Here is a 13,287-nt window from a genome sequence, read left to right as displayed (position 1 = left end):
TGGGAGAGATGGGCCCAGAGGATCACCGTGTCCCCTCTGGTGTTCCCAGGCAGGTGGTCATCCGAGCACACCAGGAACAACTGGATAAAATGGCAGAACTGGGCTTCAAGGAGGAGACCCTGATGAGCCAGCTGGCTCTTAACGTAAGTAGCCTCGGCTAGACACTCAGGGGCTGTTGGGAATTAGCCTGCAGGTAGTTTACTGGCCATCCTTGTTTGCTGTGGTTATGTGTGAGGTAAGGGTCTGCTGTCATACTCTAAGAGGACTTGGGCCTCCTCTTGCCATTCCTCTGACATAGCTCGAGGGAGGGTTCAAGGACAGGTGGGAGAGGATGGCGGCACTCCCCATTTCCGGGCTAAAATGTTTCCAGCCTCTGTCCTTCGCCATTCTGCCTTCTTATTGGCTTGCTGGAGCCCCTCCCTGCTATGGTAAGTGACCTGCCACATGCCGACCAGAGGTATTTTTAAGTAGGCTCCACGCCCAGTGCGGGGCTTGAACTCAGGACCCTGAGGTCAAGACCTAAGCCAAGATCGAGAGTCGGACACTTCACACCAACTGAGCCACACAGGTACCCCCCAACCAGAGGTACTTCTACAAAACACCCCTCTGCCCTGCAGAATACCTCTCTACATAGAAGTTTCTCAAGTGCAGGGGTGCCTGGCTGGCTCAGTTGGTGAAGTGTGCGACTCTTGATCTTGGGGTTGTGCGTTCGAGTTCCACGCTGGGTTTAGAGATTACTTAAAAATAAAATCTTAAGGGCGCCTGGGTGGCTCAGTCGTTAAGCGTCTGCCTTCAGCTCAGGCCGTGATCCCGGGGTTCTGGGATCGAGCCCCGCATCAGGCTCCTCCCCTGGGAGCCTGCTTCTTCCTCTTCCACTCCCCCTGCTTGTGTTCCCTCTTTCACTGGCTGTCTCTATCACTGTCAAATAAATAAAATCTTTAAAAAATAAAATCTTCAAGTTTCTCAAATGCAGAGAAATGAGCCTCAACCCTGTGCCATAGTAACTATCCAGCAGACTTTCCAGCTGAACAGCGGGCCCGGGTCCTGAAAACTTCCTGCAAGAAGAGGGACTAGAAAAGCAGATCCTGACTGAAGGCCAGCAAAACAAAAAGCTCTATTTGTCCTTTATTTCCTTTCTCAGGAGTTTGAAGATGTTGTGACCCAGCTGGATGAAATCCTGGCTCTGAAATCCAAGTGCATCCAGAGTCTGAGGAGCCAGCTTCAGCTGTACCTGGCCTGCCACACACCGACCACAGCCCCTGAGAGGACAGTGATGTCTTAGAACAAGATCCCGTATGAGGGGGCACCTGGGTGGCACAGTGGTTGGGCGTCTGCCTTCGGCTCAGGACGTGATCCCGGTGTTGTGGGGTCGAGCCCCACATCAGGCTCCTCAGCTATGAGCCTGCTTCTTCCTCTCCCACTCCCCCTGCTTGTGTTCCCTCTCTCTCTGGCTGTCTCTATCTCTGTCAAATAGAATAAATAAAATCTTTAAAAAAAAAAAAAAAAGATCCCATATGAGGTGCTGGGAGCAGCTCAGGAGCCTGTGCTGAATTCCTAGGGGCTGGAGGGGCCTCTGCCAGGCCCTCCTTACAAATCCTGGAACCCACCCCCCCGGTCCTGCCCTTGCTAGCCTCTCCCCAGCCACACACGGCCTTGACTAGGCCCCAGCTCCTCTCTCAGGGCTCCTGTCCCTCAGTTCCAAGCACAGGAGCATCTGTAGGGAAGGACAGAGTAGCCTAAAAAAACTGAATATGCCCCTCCCCTTTCTATGGGGCTAGAAGAGAATTTGTCCTACCAACCCCTTGTCTGTGTAAACACACTTGGGTCTAATAACCTTTGGATGTTTCTGAATCTGAGGACCAGAGGATGGGGTTGGTAACCTAGAGGTCAAAGGTCACAACCTGGGGAAGAAAACACACTGAACTCGGGGGCTTTGTTAGCTGAATTCAAGACTTGGCCAAAAACTAACACACTAGTGGCTTATGGGACAGGGGCAGGGTGAGGTCTGCTCCATTAGCCCTTGGGAGATTGGTGGGTCAGGCTTCATGTCCCCAGTTCCCCTCCCTTCCTGCAATTCAGAGACAAAAGTACTGCAGTGATGTGGGCACTCTGCTCTAACAGCACTCATCCTTCCATAGCAGTTCCTGGCTCCTCAACCTGCCACGCCCCCTCGTGGCAAAGCTGAAGAAGTGGAGGATCTCCTCACCTTACCTTTATCCAGCAGCACCCTGGCTGTCCACTCCCTCTCAAGGGCCTGTGTTCAGTAGTATCTGGCACTGAGAGCTCTAGTCAACAGTCTGAGACTCTGAGGCAGAGTTTTTATACACACACCTTCACATTAGTTCTGCTTGCTGTGTATCTTTCCATCAGGAAGAAGTTCAAGACAAACACAAAGTGGTCTGTCACCTTCTGGAGCCACGCTGGGTCAAATAAGATGCATGTGTCACAGCCTTGGCTCTGACGCCCATCGTAACGTGTGGAAACGTCAGTTTCTCAGGGCTGACCGGCTTTCTGAGACTGCAGCCCTGCCACCCTTTGCCTGATCTGAGCACTAGAGGGCGGCCTCTTTCCAGCTCTGTGGCCCAAAGGCTCTGCCGGCTCCTCACGTGATCACTACAAGAATTAGGGACCCGCTCCCCAGCCAAGAGCACTAGAGGGACTGTTGGGTGGCATTAAGTTTAAGGACAAGAAACCTCAGGGAGAAGTCTAGTTCTCTCAGCTACGGCGGCACCACTGAGAGCTGGTGAAGCAGTCGGAATCAGTCCCACCTGTGGCACCCAGCACATAAAGCCGGATGTGTCACAGGGAAAGGTACTGCCTCACTTCTGAGTGATTGATTACCCCAAAGGCCCAGCCTGTCTCACCTCCACAGTCAGTCTCGCAGGAAGGCATGTCCTTGGTTCCAGAGACTGAGCTAGGACAGGTTTATAAAGCCAGGGCCGACTCCAGGGCCAGCTCCTGGGTCCCACAGGCCTATAGTGGGAAGAGAGTACTAAAAAGACAGAAAATGGTTAGTGCCTGTTTCATCCCCAGCAAATCCAAGCAGGAATCCCTTCCCCGCCCACCCCAACCCCTCAGTAAAATAGCACTGACAAGAAAGAAATTATCACAGCAAGACATACCTTTTAGATTTTTATTAGTTCTCTGAAGAATCAAAATAGTTAGCAAATTTAGATTCATCAAGACTGTATATCCTTTGTATTTAGATCTTTAATGATGTACAACAGAATATAAAACAAACAAAAGAGACTGATTTCTATGACTAGGTGTTACTCATTGTGTCATCCTAGAGCAGGGGGCTGGAGGGAGAGGCTGTTCTCCAAGGAGAACCGAGGTGGAGTTAGTGCTGGGCCACTATATTGCAGCCAGTTTCTCCCCCACTCAGTGTGCTGGGAAGGGGCCAATGATTTCTTAAACTGATGACTGTTTCCTAGAGCAGGGGGCTCTAAAATCCTGGGTAGCAGAGGACTGTGATCCGAACCAAGCCAAAAAAAACAGGCTGGGGCACGGAAGCATGGTAACTGCCTGGCAGAAGAGACCCACTCCGTGCCCCACGGGGAAAGGGCATTCTCTGCACCTCAGAGACATTGCAGAACCAGTGTAACACTAAGAGACTTTGTTAAAAGGAGAGGGGAAAAAAAACCCTGGAAGAACCTTTCAATTGCACTCAACTTGGATTAGAGTTCAGTCCACCAGTGCAGGGGAAAGAAGCATCTAGCCCTAAAGCAGCACTGAGTCCGGCCCTCCCACCCCTTCTCCCTGACTCCTTTTGGCAGCTGGGCCAGGTTTCAGCTGAGGACGTACAGAACCCAGAAGGGCCAGGGAAGTCTCTCTGGAGGGCCGAGGTGGGAAGGACACTTCTCAAAATACAAATACATTTAATATAGAAGGAGCCAAGGCAGTGCTGGAGGCATTCACATGCCCAAATCTTCCCTACTTTCTTTCCAGCTCAGAGACTGGCAAGCACAGTCTCCACACCTGACCTTCCACCCCCAAAAGAAAATCGGGAAGTGTGCCCCTTCTCCTTCCTCACACATGGGCTCCTCAGGGCCTCCTGCAGGGGCGGTTCCATGGCAGGGCCTAGGCAGCGCCTGGTCTCAGCTGGCTCCTGCCCGAGCCATGAGGTCTTCCAGAGCATTGTCCTGATCATTGTTGTGTAGTAGCAGAACTTCCTTAATGTCTTTCAGTTCAAAGCCCATTTCCTTAAATTTGCTCATTAACTGAAGAAACTCCATCATCTAAGGGATAGAAGAGAATAAAGACTGAAGAAAGGGGTCTGGCCACATAGCAGAGTGGGAAGAACGGGCGTGTAGAGGGCTGCTAGGGGGAGTCTGCATCTTTTGCCAGAGCCCTATGAGTCTCTCTGAGGTCCCCAAGCAAGCAGAGGGCAGCTGTGGAGGAAGCCAGGGGGGACTGGTCGATGCTACAACCCATCATCCTTCAGGATCTATGCCCAGTTCCAAATCCTGCTGACTCATGGGTCCCACTAACCAAAATCCACACTCACACCAACGTAGGATACTGAACCCAGAAACAGCTGCTCTCCAGGGAGTAGGCTAGGCAAAGTGGCTAGCAATCTCCCCAGTTACCAAAAGTCTAGCTTTTTGCCCAGGTCATTTCCCTTTCCCTTCCCTGGGACTCCAGATAGTCTTCAACCCAATGTTTTGTCAAACCTAACAACCCAAACTAGCCAAATGCCTATCTGGACACTTGAGAGAAAATGCATTCTGACTACCTCTGCCTGCCGTCACTGGTAGGGAAAGGGGGTTCTTGGCCAGAGGACACAACTCTGCACACCTTTCCAGAAGGTTCCTGTGAAGCACAAAGGGTCCTACCTTTTCCTCTGAACACTGGTGCATTTCCAGAGCCTCTTCCACTAAAAGAGGGTCGAAGCCCTTCTCACAGAGCTGTCCATGTGCAAAGAGATAGTCGAGAATCTTAAGAAAAGAAAAAGAGGTTTGAGTACCTATTACCACTCTTGTCAGTGCTTCCCCAAGTCTTCCACAAGCCAGCAAGTGTGATGTCTGCTCCCCAGCTGGCTAGGGCTTGATTTTGTATCGTGAACTGCATCTAACACAGCAGGACCTCAGTGACTATTTGCTGAACAGGTAGGCACGCCCTTCTAAACATGAGTAATTTTTCAAAGGTGTTCCTGTCACAGCTGACTCACAGGTCCATGTCAACTCCACAGCCTGGGCAGGATATTCTAACAAATAGCCCAAGTCAGAAAATGCCCCCAAGGTTTAGGACTCCAGTACCCCATTTTGGAACACCCCGGGGCAGCTATGACAGGATAAACGTTTCTGGAAGGAGGCATCTGACCATATCTCAAGCCTAGTGTGCCCTCTCAGGAGGGGCAGAGAAGAGCCCCAACGGCTCCAACACTCCCAGGGCTTTCCCCCAGCCTAAGTCCCAGAGCAGCCCTCCTAAGTAGCAGCACTACTGCCGAGGCTGCTGTTTGCCCCAACAAAGCGCCCTGAGTCCCGCCAACTCACAAGAAAGGGGCTACAAGTGTGATGGGACCCTAGGATACAAACAGGACACTGGTCTAGGACCTCTCTCCAGGCTGACACCCTGCCCCACCGCCCCAGCCAACCACTCACTCACCTGCTCAATATTCTCTCCTTTCTTCTTCATGGCTCTCAGGACACACTCATATGAATAGCCCATGTTGACCACTGTCTCCACACACTGCCGCTCACTGGGAGACAGTGTCTGCAGTTCAGAATAGGCCTGGGGACAGCTGGGAGTGTTGGGCACTTGTGACATTGAGAAATTAGGAGGTGTGACCTGGTGGTGGAGAAACAAGAGGATCAGGTAGGAAGAAAGCAGACTGAGGCCCTAGAAAATATGTCACTAAAGAAGCCCAGTCCAGGGGCTTGCCATTTCTGACACTAAACTCCCAAACAGTCTGTCTGCAAGAAAGAGCCAGGCTGCTGGCCAGACATCCTGAAGAGGGCTAAGGGAGCACCAGGCAAGGGAAAGAAAAGCTGAGAAAAACACCTGCAAATGTGGCTGTCCACTGCCCTCATTCCAGCTTATAGAATGAGAAAATACCACAACAGCTACATGCCCTTCTGTGTTCAAATCCCTTGGGCTTGAATTAGAGAAGTTCTGAGGCTGCCCATGGGACTGATGGCAAGATGGCTGCTATGATTTCTCTCCAGTGCTCCATTACCCCTTTTTCAGGCTGTGGTATGTCAGAGTCCTAAAAGGATCATTCACCTGAGACACCCCTAACTCTGGGGCTGACTCCCCGACAATGTCTCTATTCTTGCTTCCGTCCCTGGGCTGGGCAGAGACAGCGAGTGCTGTTCCCCTGCATGGCCAGCTCAAGGGCTCAGAGCCAGACTGGGCCTTCAAGGACGGGAATGTGACTCCAGGGCCCTGCCTCTACCACCCTGCAGGCAGCCTGCTCCCTGCCATCAGGACCCTATTGACCTCCATCTGATTGGTGGGTAGAGTCCCATGATTAACTGCTCCCACCATTTCTGATAATGACTCAGATCCAAGGCCTGAAGGCTGCTGACCCTCAGGCCAAAGGACCGAACCAACATGGAACAAGGTCACACCTGTTTTTTACAGTTCCACCCAGCTCCCGAGAACCAGGAAAAGTATTTCAACAGAATTTTACTTCCNTCTGGGGGGGGGGGGGGGGCAGGGTAGGAAGCATGGAATCCCTGATCTTAGAAAGACATTCAAAATTATATAGCTATAACCAGATACTTCCCTCAAAGTCAGCTGGGAAAATCAAGACTACAGGCCTTAAAGCCCATTGCTCCCTCTTACCCATCTCACCCCAGCACCCCTGGCAGCCCAGTCACAGGGCTCAGTCATTAACTTCTAGGAGTCACAACAGGGGACACAGAATGGATCACACCAGTGTGGCCACGTCTGCAGGTCCCAAGATAATCTCTTCAAGGACAGGGTCTACCTGGGCTTGAGAATACAAACAGCCAAGTAGGGTTTGTTCATATTGCTGACACATCACAGTATGTTAATGTGAGCTCCCAGAGGTTAGTTATCATATCACATGTTATTTCCGAATTCCCAGGGCCTGGCTTTAGGCTTGGCATTTACAGGGCTCTACTCATCAGCTGTAGAATAAACGGGGGTCTATTAGGATTTCAAAGCAGGAATTTCATTTAACACAGCAAAGTGACCTTGATTCTCCCTCCCCAAAGCCCATAAAATGATAATAAAACTGCATTAATATTTAAGGTCAAAGAGGGGCATCTGGGTGGCTCAGTTGGTTAAGCGTCTGCCCTTGGCTCGGATCATGATCCCAGGGTCCTGGGATTGAGCCCCATGTTGGGCTCCCTGCTTAGTGGAGATCCTGCTTCTCCCTCTCCCTCTACCCCTCTGCCTGCTCATGCTCTCGCTCTCTAATAAAATATTTTTTAAAAATATTTAAGGTCAAAGAAAAAACAGCAGCAGACAATATATTTTCAATGAAATTTTAGAGAACAGAATACTAATGGAGCCACGGTAACTAAGCAGAAGCAATGAAGCTGTAAGTGGGAGAAAGGGGGGTCAGTCCAGAAGCTCCTCAAAACTCGAGAGGGATTCAGCATTTAGAAGCACCAGGTATTGTTGGGATAAAGCAAGAGCACAAAGCGCAATAAAACCCTCAGGCAAAACCCTTCCCACCTGACCTTCATCCTCTTCAGAAGGCAGACAGTTCTGTCTCTAGGGACTAAAATAAGGGCATGAGGCACAGCATATGCCAGAGTGAGGTGTAAGAACCAAAAAGGGGACTTAAGTAAAAGTCTACACACCAGCCTTCCCTGGCCTTCCTTAAGCCACAAGCAGAATCCTGGGTGCAACTATGAGCCCCAAAACGCTCACATGTTAACATTTTGGAGAGCCTACTTAACCTTCAACCTACAGTGAAGCTTAATGATTGGCAAGCACACCCCAACACATACATTCCCCCCACTGTTAATTTAAGTGCCTCACTCTTTTTTTTTTGGAAGATTTTATTTATTTGACAGAGACAGAGACAGCCAGCGAGAGAGGGAACACAGCAGGGGAGAGGGAGAGGAAGAAGCAGGCTCCCAACCGAGAAGCCTGATGTGGGACTCGATCCGGAACGCCAGGATCACGCCCTGAGCCGAAGGCAGATGCCTAACGACTGCGCTACCCAGGCGCCCCTAAGTGCCTCACTCTTAAATGTGACTACAAAGCCTGAGACATCAAACCAAAAGAAGGAACAAACAAAGCACTTGGAAATTTAAAATACGATAAAGTAAAATTTTATTTAAAAGGCTGTGAGTTTGTTTTCTTTTTTTTTTTTTTAAAGATTTTATTTATAAACAGAGAGAGACAGCCAGCGAGAGAGGGAACACAGGCAGGGGGAGAGGGAGAGGAAGAAGCAGGCTCCCAGCGGAAGACCCTGATGTGGGGCTTGATATCAGGACTCTGGGGTCACGCCCTGAGCCGAAGGCAGACGCTTAACGACTGAGCCACCCAGGCGCCCCAAGGCTGTGAGATTTTTAAAAAGTTATAGGATAGTCAAGGATATATCCAAAAACAAAACAAAGACAAAGAGGAGGCACCTGACTGGCTCAGTCAGTAGAGCATGTGACTCTTAATCTTGGGGTCAAGAGTTCGAGCACTACATTGGGTTTAGAGATTACTTTAAAAAAATTAAAATCAAAAAAATTCTCTTTAAAAAAGACAGAGATAGGAAAAAGAAAAGGATAGCAAATTAGAATAGTCAAGGAGGTCCAACATCCAGTTTTAGGAATTCCAAAAAAGAAAAGAGAAAACAGAAAATAAAAAAACATTCAGATTTTTAAAACAGAGCTGAGCCTTAGTTTGAAAGGATCCAGGAGGGCCTAGCACAATGAATAAGGCATGGCACACCATGAATAAAATTAAGATCCCAAAAGCTATGGGGGGGAGGGAGGTGAAAGAACACAGAAAAGCACAGGAAAGCTAGTAATCAGTGGAGCTTATACTTAAACAAAAAAAAGTTTAGGGGCATCTGGGTGGCACAGCTGGTTAAGTGACAGACTCTTGGTTTCGGCTCAGGTCATTATCTTAGGGTCCTGAGACTGAGCCCCGAGTCAAGCTCTGCTCAGCATGGAGTCGGCTTGAGACTCTCTCCCTCTCCCTCTCCCCTGCTCACTCTCTAAAATAAATAAGTTGGGGTTTTGTTTTTGTTTTTTAAGGTTAAGGGGCACCTGGGTGGCTCAGCTGGTTGAGCGTCTGCCTTCAGCTCAGATCATGATCCCAAGGTCCTGGGATGAGTCCCGCATCAGGTTCCCCGCTGAGCAGGGAGCTTGCTTCTCCCTCTCCCTCTGTCCCCCCTCAAATAAATAAAATCTTTAAAAAAGAAAAAAAAAGGCTTAAAAAAAGTTTTTAAAAAACAGTGTCCTGAAAATTCTTAAAGGAAAATGACCTTCAACTAAGAAATCTAAATCTATCCAAACTATTATTCACACACAAAAGGGTAAAATCAAGACATTTTTGGACATTCAAGGACTCAAAACTGACAGGTTAACCAGCATGTTTGGATGTGTTTGAACGGGAAAATTAATTAGGTCTTTGATGGCTCTCTTGGAGCATTTGGATAAAATTGGCAACAAGTACAAAGAAACTATGTAGGGGTGCCTGGCTGGCTCAGTCAGTAGACAGTGCAACTCTTGATTTTGGGGTTGAGTTTGAACCTCACGTAAAAAAAAAAGAAGAAAGAAGATAAGAAGGGAGGAAGGAAGGATGGAAGACAACGGAGGAAAGATGGATGGATGGATGGATGGATGGATGGATGGATGGAAGGAAGGAAGGAGAGAGGTGAAAGGGAAGGGAAGGGAGGAAGGAAAGGGAAAGAAAAGGAAGGAAGAAACTGCAAATCTTTTAAATGCAGTTTATGAGAAAAAGGTGCAAAAAAAAAAGTAATCACGATATAGTATTCGAACTTGGTGATAAATATTTACCCAATCATAATGTGAACAGTAACATTAATTTACCCAAAATTTGTGATATAATTTGATGGAGGCTATGGGAAGGAAGTGGAGGGGCTACTGTAAGAGCTAAATCCTCAACTATAACAGGAAGTATAAAACCATCTAAAATTGATAAATTCAGAAAAAGCAATACAAGCACTTTATTTAGAAATGCAGAGATAAATCCCAGCAGAGATGGCTTAAAGAGTTAAAAGTGCCTGGCTACAGGAAGCAAAACTGGAGTTGGGGACAGGAGAGGCAGGGAGCCACTGTTTTTCTACATAAACCTTTTAAATGTGACCGGATTGGGCACCTAGCTGGCTCGGTCAGAAGAGCATCCAACTTTTGATCTTGGGGTCATGAGTTCAAGCTCCACACTGGGTGCAGAGATTACTTAAATAAATAAATTTTAAAAAATAAATAAATGAGCCTGAGTGGCTTAGTTGGTTAAGCGTCTGACTCTTGGTTTCAGCTCAGGTCATGATCTCAGGATCATCAGATCAAGCCCTGTCCAGGCTCTGTACTCAGCGATGCGTCTTCTCAAGATTCTTTCCCCTCCCACTCCTCCCCCCAATCCTCTGCCTGCTCATGTTCTCTTTCTCTAATAAATAAATAAAATCTTTTTTAATAAAATTTAAAAAAGTGACTTGATTCAAATGTGCTTATATTATTTTGATAAAAATAAATTCATTTTAAAAATCTAGAGATAGAGAACTTGTAAGTATTAAAGCAACGGCAAAAGAAGAAAAGATGAACAGATCTGAACACCTAAAAGCTGAGAGTCTGTATGTCAAAAATTATTTTAAATATACTTTCAAAGCAAAATGGCACTACTGTAATGTTTATTGGCCAAAATTAGTAAATTCATAACTCACAAGTATAAGGGAAGAGCAGAAAAATTTTGCTGAAGCAACTGTGGAAGAGTAAGGAATATATCCGTAGCTGGAGAAAAAGAACCCAATGGCAAAATGAACCTAACGAACAAGCAGAGCAAGGACCACAGAAGGCTGACATGCAGTGGGAAAAGACTGGCTAGGGCTAGGCCAAGCAGTTCCATGCTGGTCTCAGAAGAAGGGCACATTACAAGATTTTTCTCAAAATGATCCTATGGACTTCTCAACTTCTAAGATTAATTTACTAATAAATAGTAAAACATGAAATCAGAATCTGATTTCTCAAAATGATCCTATGGACTTCTCAACTTCTAAGATTAATTTACTAATAAATAGTAAAACATGAAATCAGAATCTGATTTCTCAAAATGATCCTATGGACTTCTCAACTTCTAAGATTAATTTACTAATAAATAGTAAAACATGAAATCAGAATCTGATTTCTCAAAATGATCCTATGGACTTCTCAACTTCTAAGATTAATTTACTAATAAATAGTAAAACATGAAATCAGAATCTGATTTCTCAAAATGATCCTATGGACTTCTCAACTTCTAAGATTAATTTACTAATAAATAGTAAAACATGAAATCAGAATCTGATTTCTCAAAATGATCCTATGGACTTCTCAACTTCTAAGATTAATTTACTAATAAATAGTAAAACATGAAATCAGAATCTGATTTCTCAAAATGATCCTATGGACTTCTCAACTTCTAAGATTAATTTACTAATAAATAGTAAAACATGAAATCAGAATCTGATTTCTCAAAATGATCCTATGGACTTCTCAACTTCTAAGATTAATTTACTAATAAATAGTAAAACATGAAATCAGAATCTGATTTCTCAAAATGATCCTATGGACTTCTCAACTTCTAAGATTAATTTACTAATAAATAGTAAAACATGAAATCAGAATCTGATTTCTCAAAATGATCCTATGGACTTCTCAACTTCTAAGATTAATTTACTAATAAATAGTAAAACATGAAATCAGAATCTGATTTCTCAAAATGATCCTATGGACTTCTCAACTTCTAAGATTAATTTACTAATAAATAGTAAAACATGAAATCAGAATCTGAAAAGTGAGACCTCAACACTGGGCCTAAAACAGCCAACAAGAACTCCAGGAACACTTCCCTCAGAGCTCCTACATAAAGGGTGTATACAGCCCAGCTGACCACCACTCCACTCCCCCCATTCTTAAGTCACTAACTATCTTGAAGAAAGGTACTTTGTTCACTGGGAAAGGTTCTCCCTGTGGGCCTCAAAGACTCACTAAGATAGAGGACCAGGATGGAAACCAGGCTTTGCTTCTTGGGGGATAAGGGCCATGACTTCCTTAGGAGAAACACCAGAACTTCAACTCAGCTTATTTGCCCCTTGAAGGCAGAAAGTCCCTAAACCAGCAACCAGCAGACCTCTCTCCCACTCTGAAATGGATGGGCCCAAAAGAAACTCCACAATCAGGTGGGTCAAAGAGTGACAGGTGCTCTGGTTTGAGAACGACCTCTGCCATTAGTTCATCAGCTTTGGTCTCTAAATGGTTACTGTAACTTTAAAGGGGGATTTGAGGCTGAGGATCCCTTATCTTCCCCAGAGTGCTTTTAATTTCTCTAAAACATACAGTGAGTCACAAAGAGTATCCTACTGACTAGGAGGTATGAGGATGAAGCCCATTCCTAGGAGATAACACCAGAGTGTTCTGTACTATCAAGTTTATCTGGGCCAGGGGTGCCTGAGTGGCTCAGCTGGTTGAGTGGCTGCCTTCACCTCAGGTTATGATCCTGGGGTCCTGGGATCGAGCCCTACATCGGGCTCCCTGCTCAGTGAGGAGCCTGCTTCTCCCTCTCCCTTTGCCCCTCCCCCTGCTTGTGCTCTCTCTCTCTCAAATAAATAAAATCTTTAAAAAGAAAAATAAAGTTTATCTGGGCCAAGGTCCACAGGAGTTTATAAATAGCAGTGAGCTCTATGACACTGGAAGCACTCACAAACAGAGACAATCATTTACCAAGAATGCTATTGCTGGGACTTTGCACTTACTTTAAAGCAGGCCAAGGCTCATCTTTCTACCGGCTTATTACAGACTCTGAGAGATATCCCACCAATATAATCAGGCGCTTCTCTGGCTCTAAATAGTCTCTTAATATGCTGTCGTTTAAAAAATCTGTGAACTGGGGGCGCCTAGGTGGCTCAGTTGGCTCAGGTCATGATCTCGGGGTCCTGGGATTGAGCCCCGCATCAGGCTACAAGCTCAGCAGGGAGTCTGCTTGTCCCTCTCCCTCTGTGTTTTCTTTCTCTCTCAAACAAATAAATAAACTCTTTAAATAAAAATAAATAAATATAAATCTGTGAACAGGTATAGCAAAAAGTTCTATGATTTCTATTCTAGAATGCAATAATGTATTGTTCTGTGCTGCTGAAACCACATCAAGAAC

General features: G+C 46.3%; 2 protein-coding genes across 9 annotated transcripts in view; one reads left to right on the top strand and one right to left on the bottom strand.

Annotated features, from left to right (window-relative positions):
- KIF24 (kinesin family member 24) overlaps nucleotides 1-1,441 on the top strand; it is an 80,222-nt gene extending 78,781 nt beyond the window's left edge. For 5 of the 7 annotated variants that reach the window (XM_034664036.1, XM_034664032.1, XM_034664034.1 and 2 more), the window contains 2 exons: nucleotides 50-143; nucleotides 1,142-1,441. In XM_034664036.1, the coding sequence (XP_034519927.1) occupies nucleotides 50-143; nucleotides 1,142-1,282 (235 nt within the window). In that variant the 3' untranslated portion in view covers nucleotides 1,283-1,441. The remainder of the gene's footprint in view (nucleotides 1-49; nucleotides 144-1,141) is intronic. The other 2 variants (XM_034664038.1, XM_034664037.1) reach the window with 1 other exon arrangement.
- Nucleotides 1,442-3,119: 1,678 nt separating this feature from the next.
- The window catches only part of UBAP1 (ubiquitin associated protein 1), a 54,795-nt gene continuing 44,627 nt past the window's right edge, over nucleotides 3,120-13,287 (bottom strand). For both annotated transcript variants that reach the window (XM_002929239.4, XM_019809928.2), the window contains 3 exons: nucleotides 5,608-5,790; nucleotides 4,836-4,937; nucleotides 3,120-4,238 (listed from right to left, as the gene is read on the bottom strand). In XM_002929239.4, the coding sequence (XP_002929285.2) occupies nucleotides 4,098-4,238; nucleotides 4,836-4,937; nucleotides 5,608-5,790 (426 nt within the window). In that variant the 3' untranslated portion in view covers nucleotides 3,120-4,097. The remainder of the gene's footprint in view (nucleotides 4,239-4,835; nucleotides 4,938-5,607; nucleotides 5,791-13,287) is intronic.

The sequence above is a fragment of the Ailuropoda melanoleuca genome, chromosome 7, assembly GCF_002007445.2.
Source record: "Ailuropoda melanoleuca isolate Jingjing chromosome 7, ASM200744v2, whole genome shotgun sequence".
In the NCBI taxonomy this organism is placed as follows: Eukaryota; Metazoa; Chordata; class Mammalia; order Carnivora; family Ursidae; genus Ailuropoda; species Ailuropoda melanoleuca.
The sequence above is the reverse complement of the archived record's forward strand: the minus strand, read 5'-3'. Positions and strand labels throughout refer to the sequence as shown.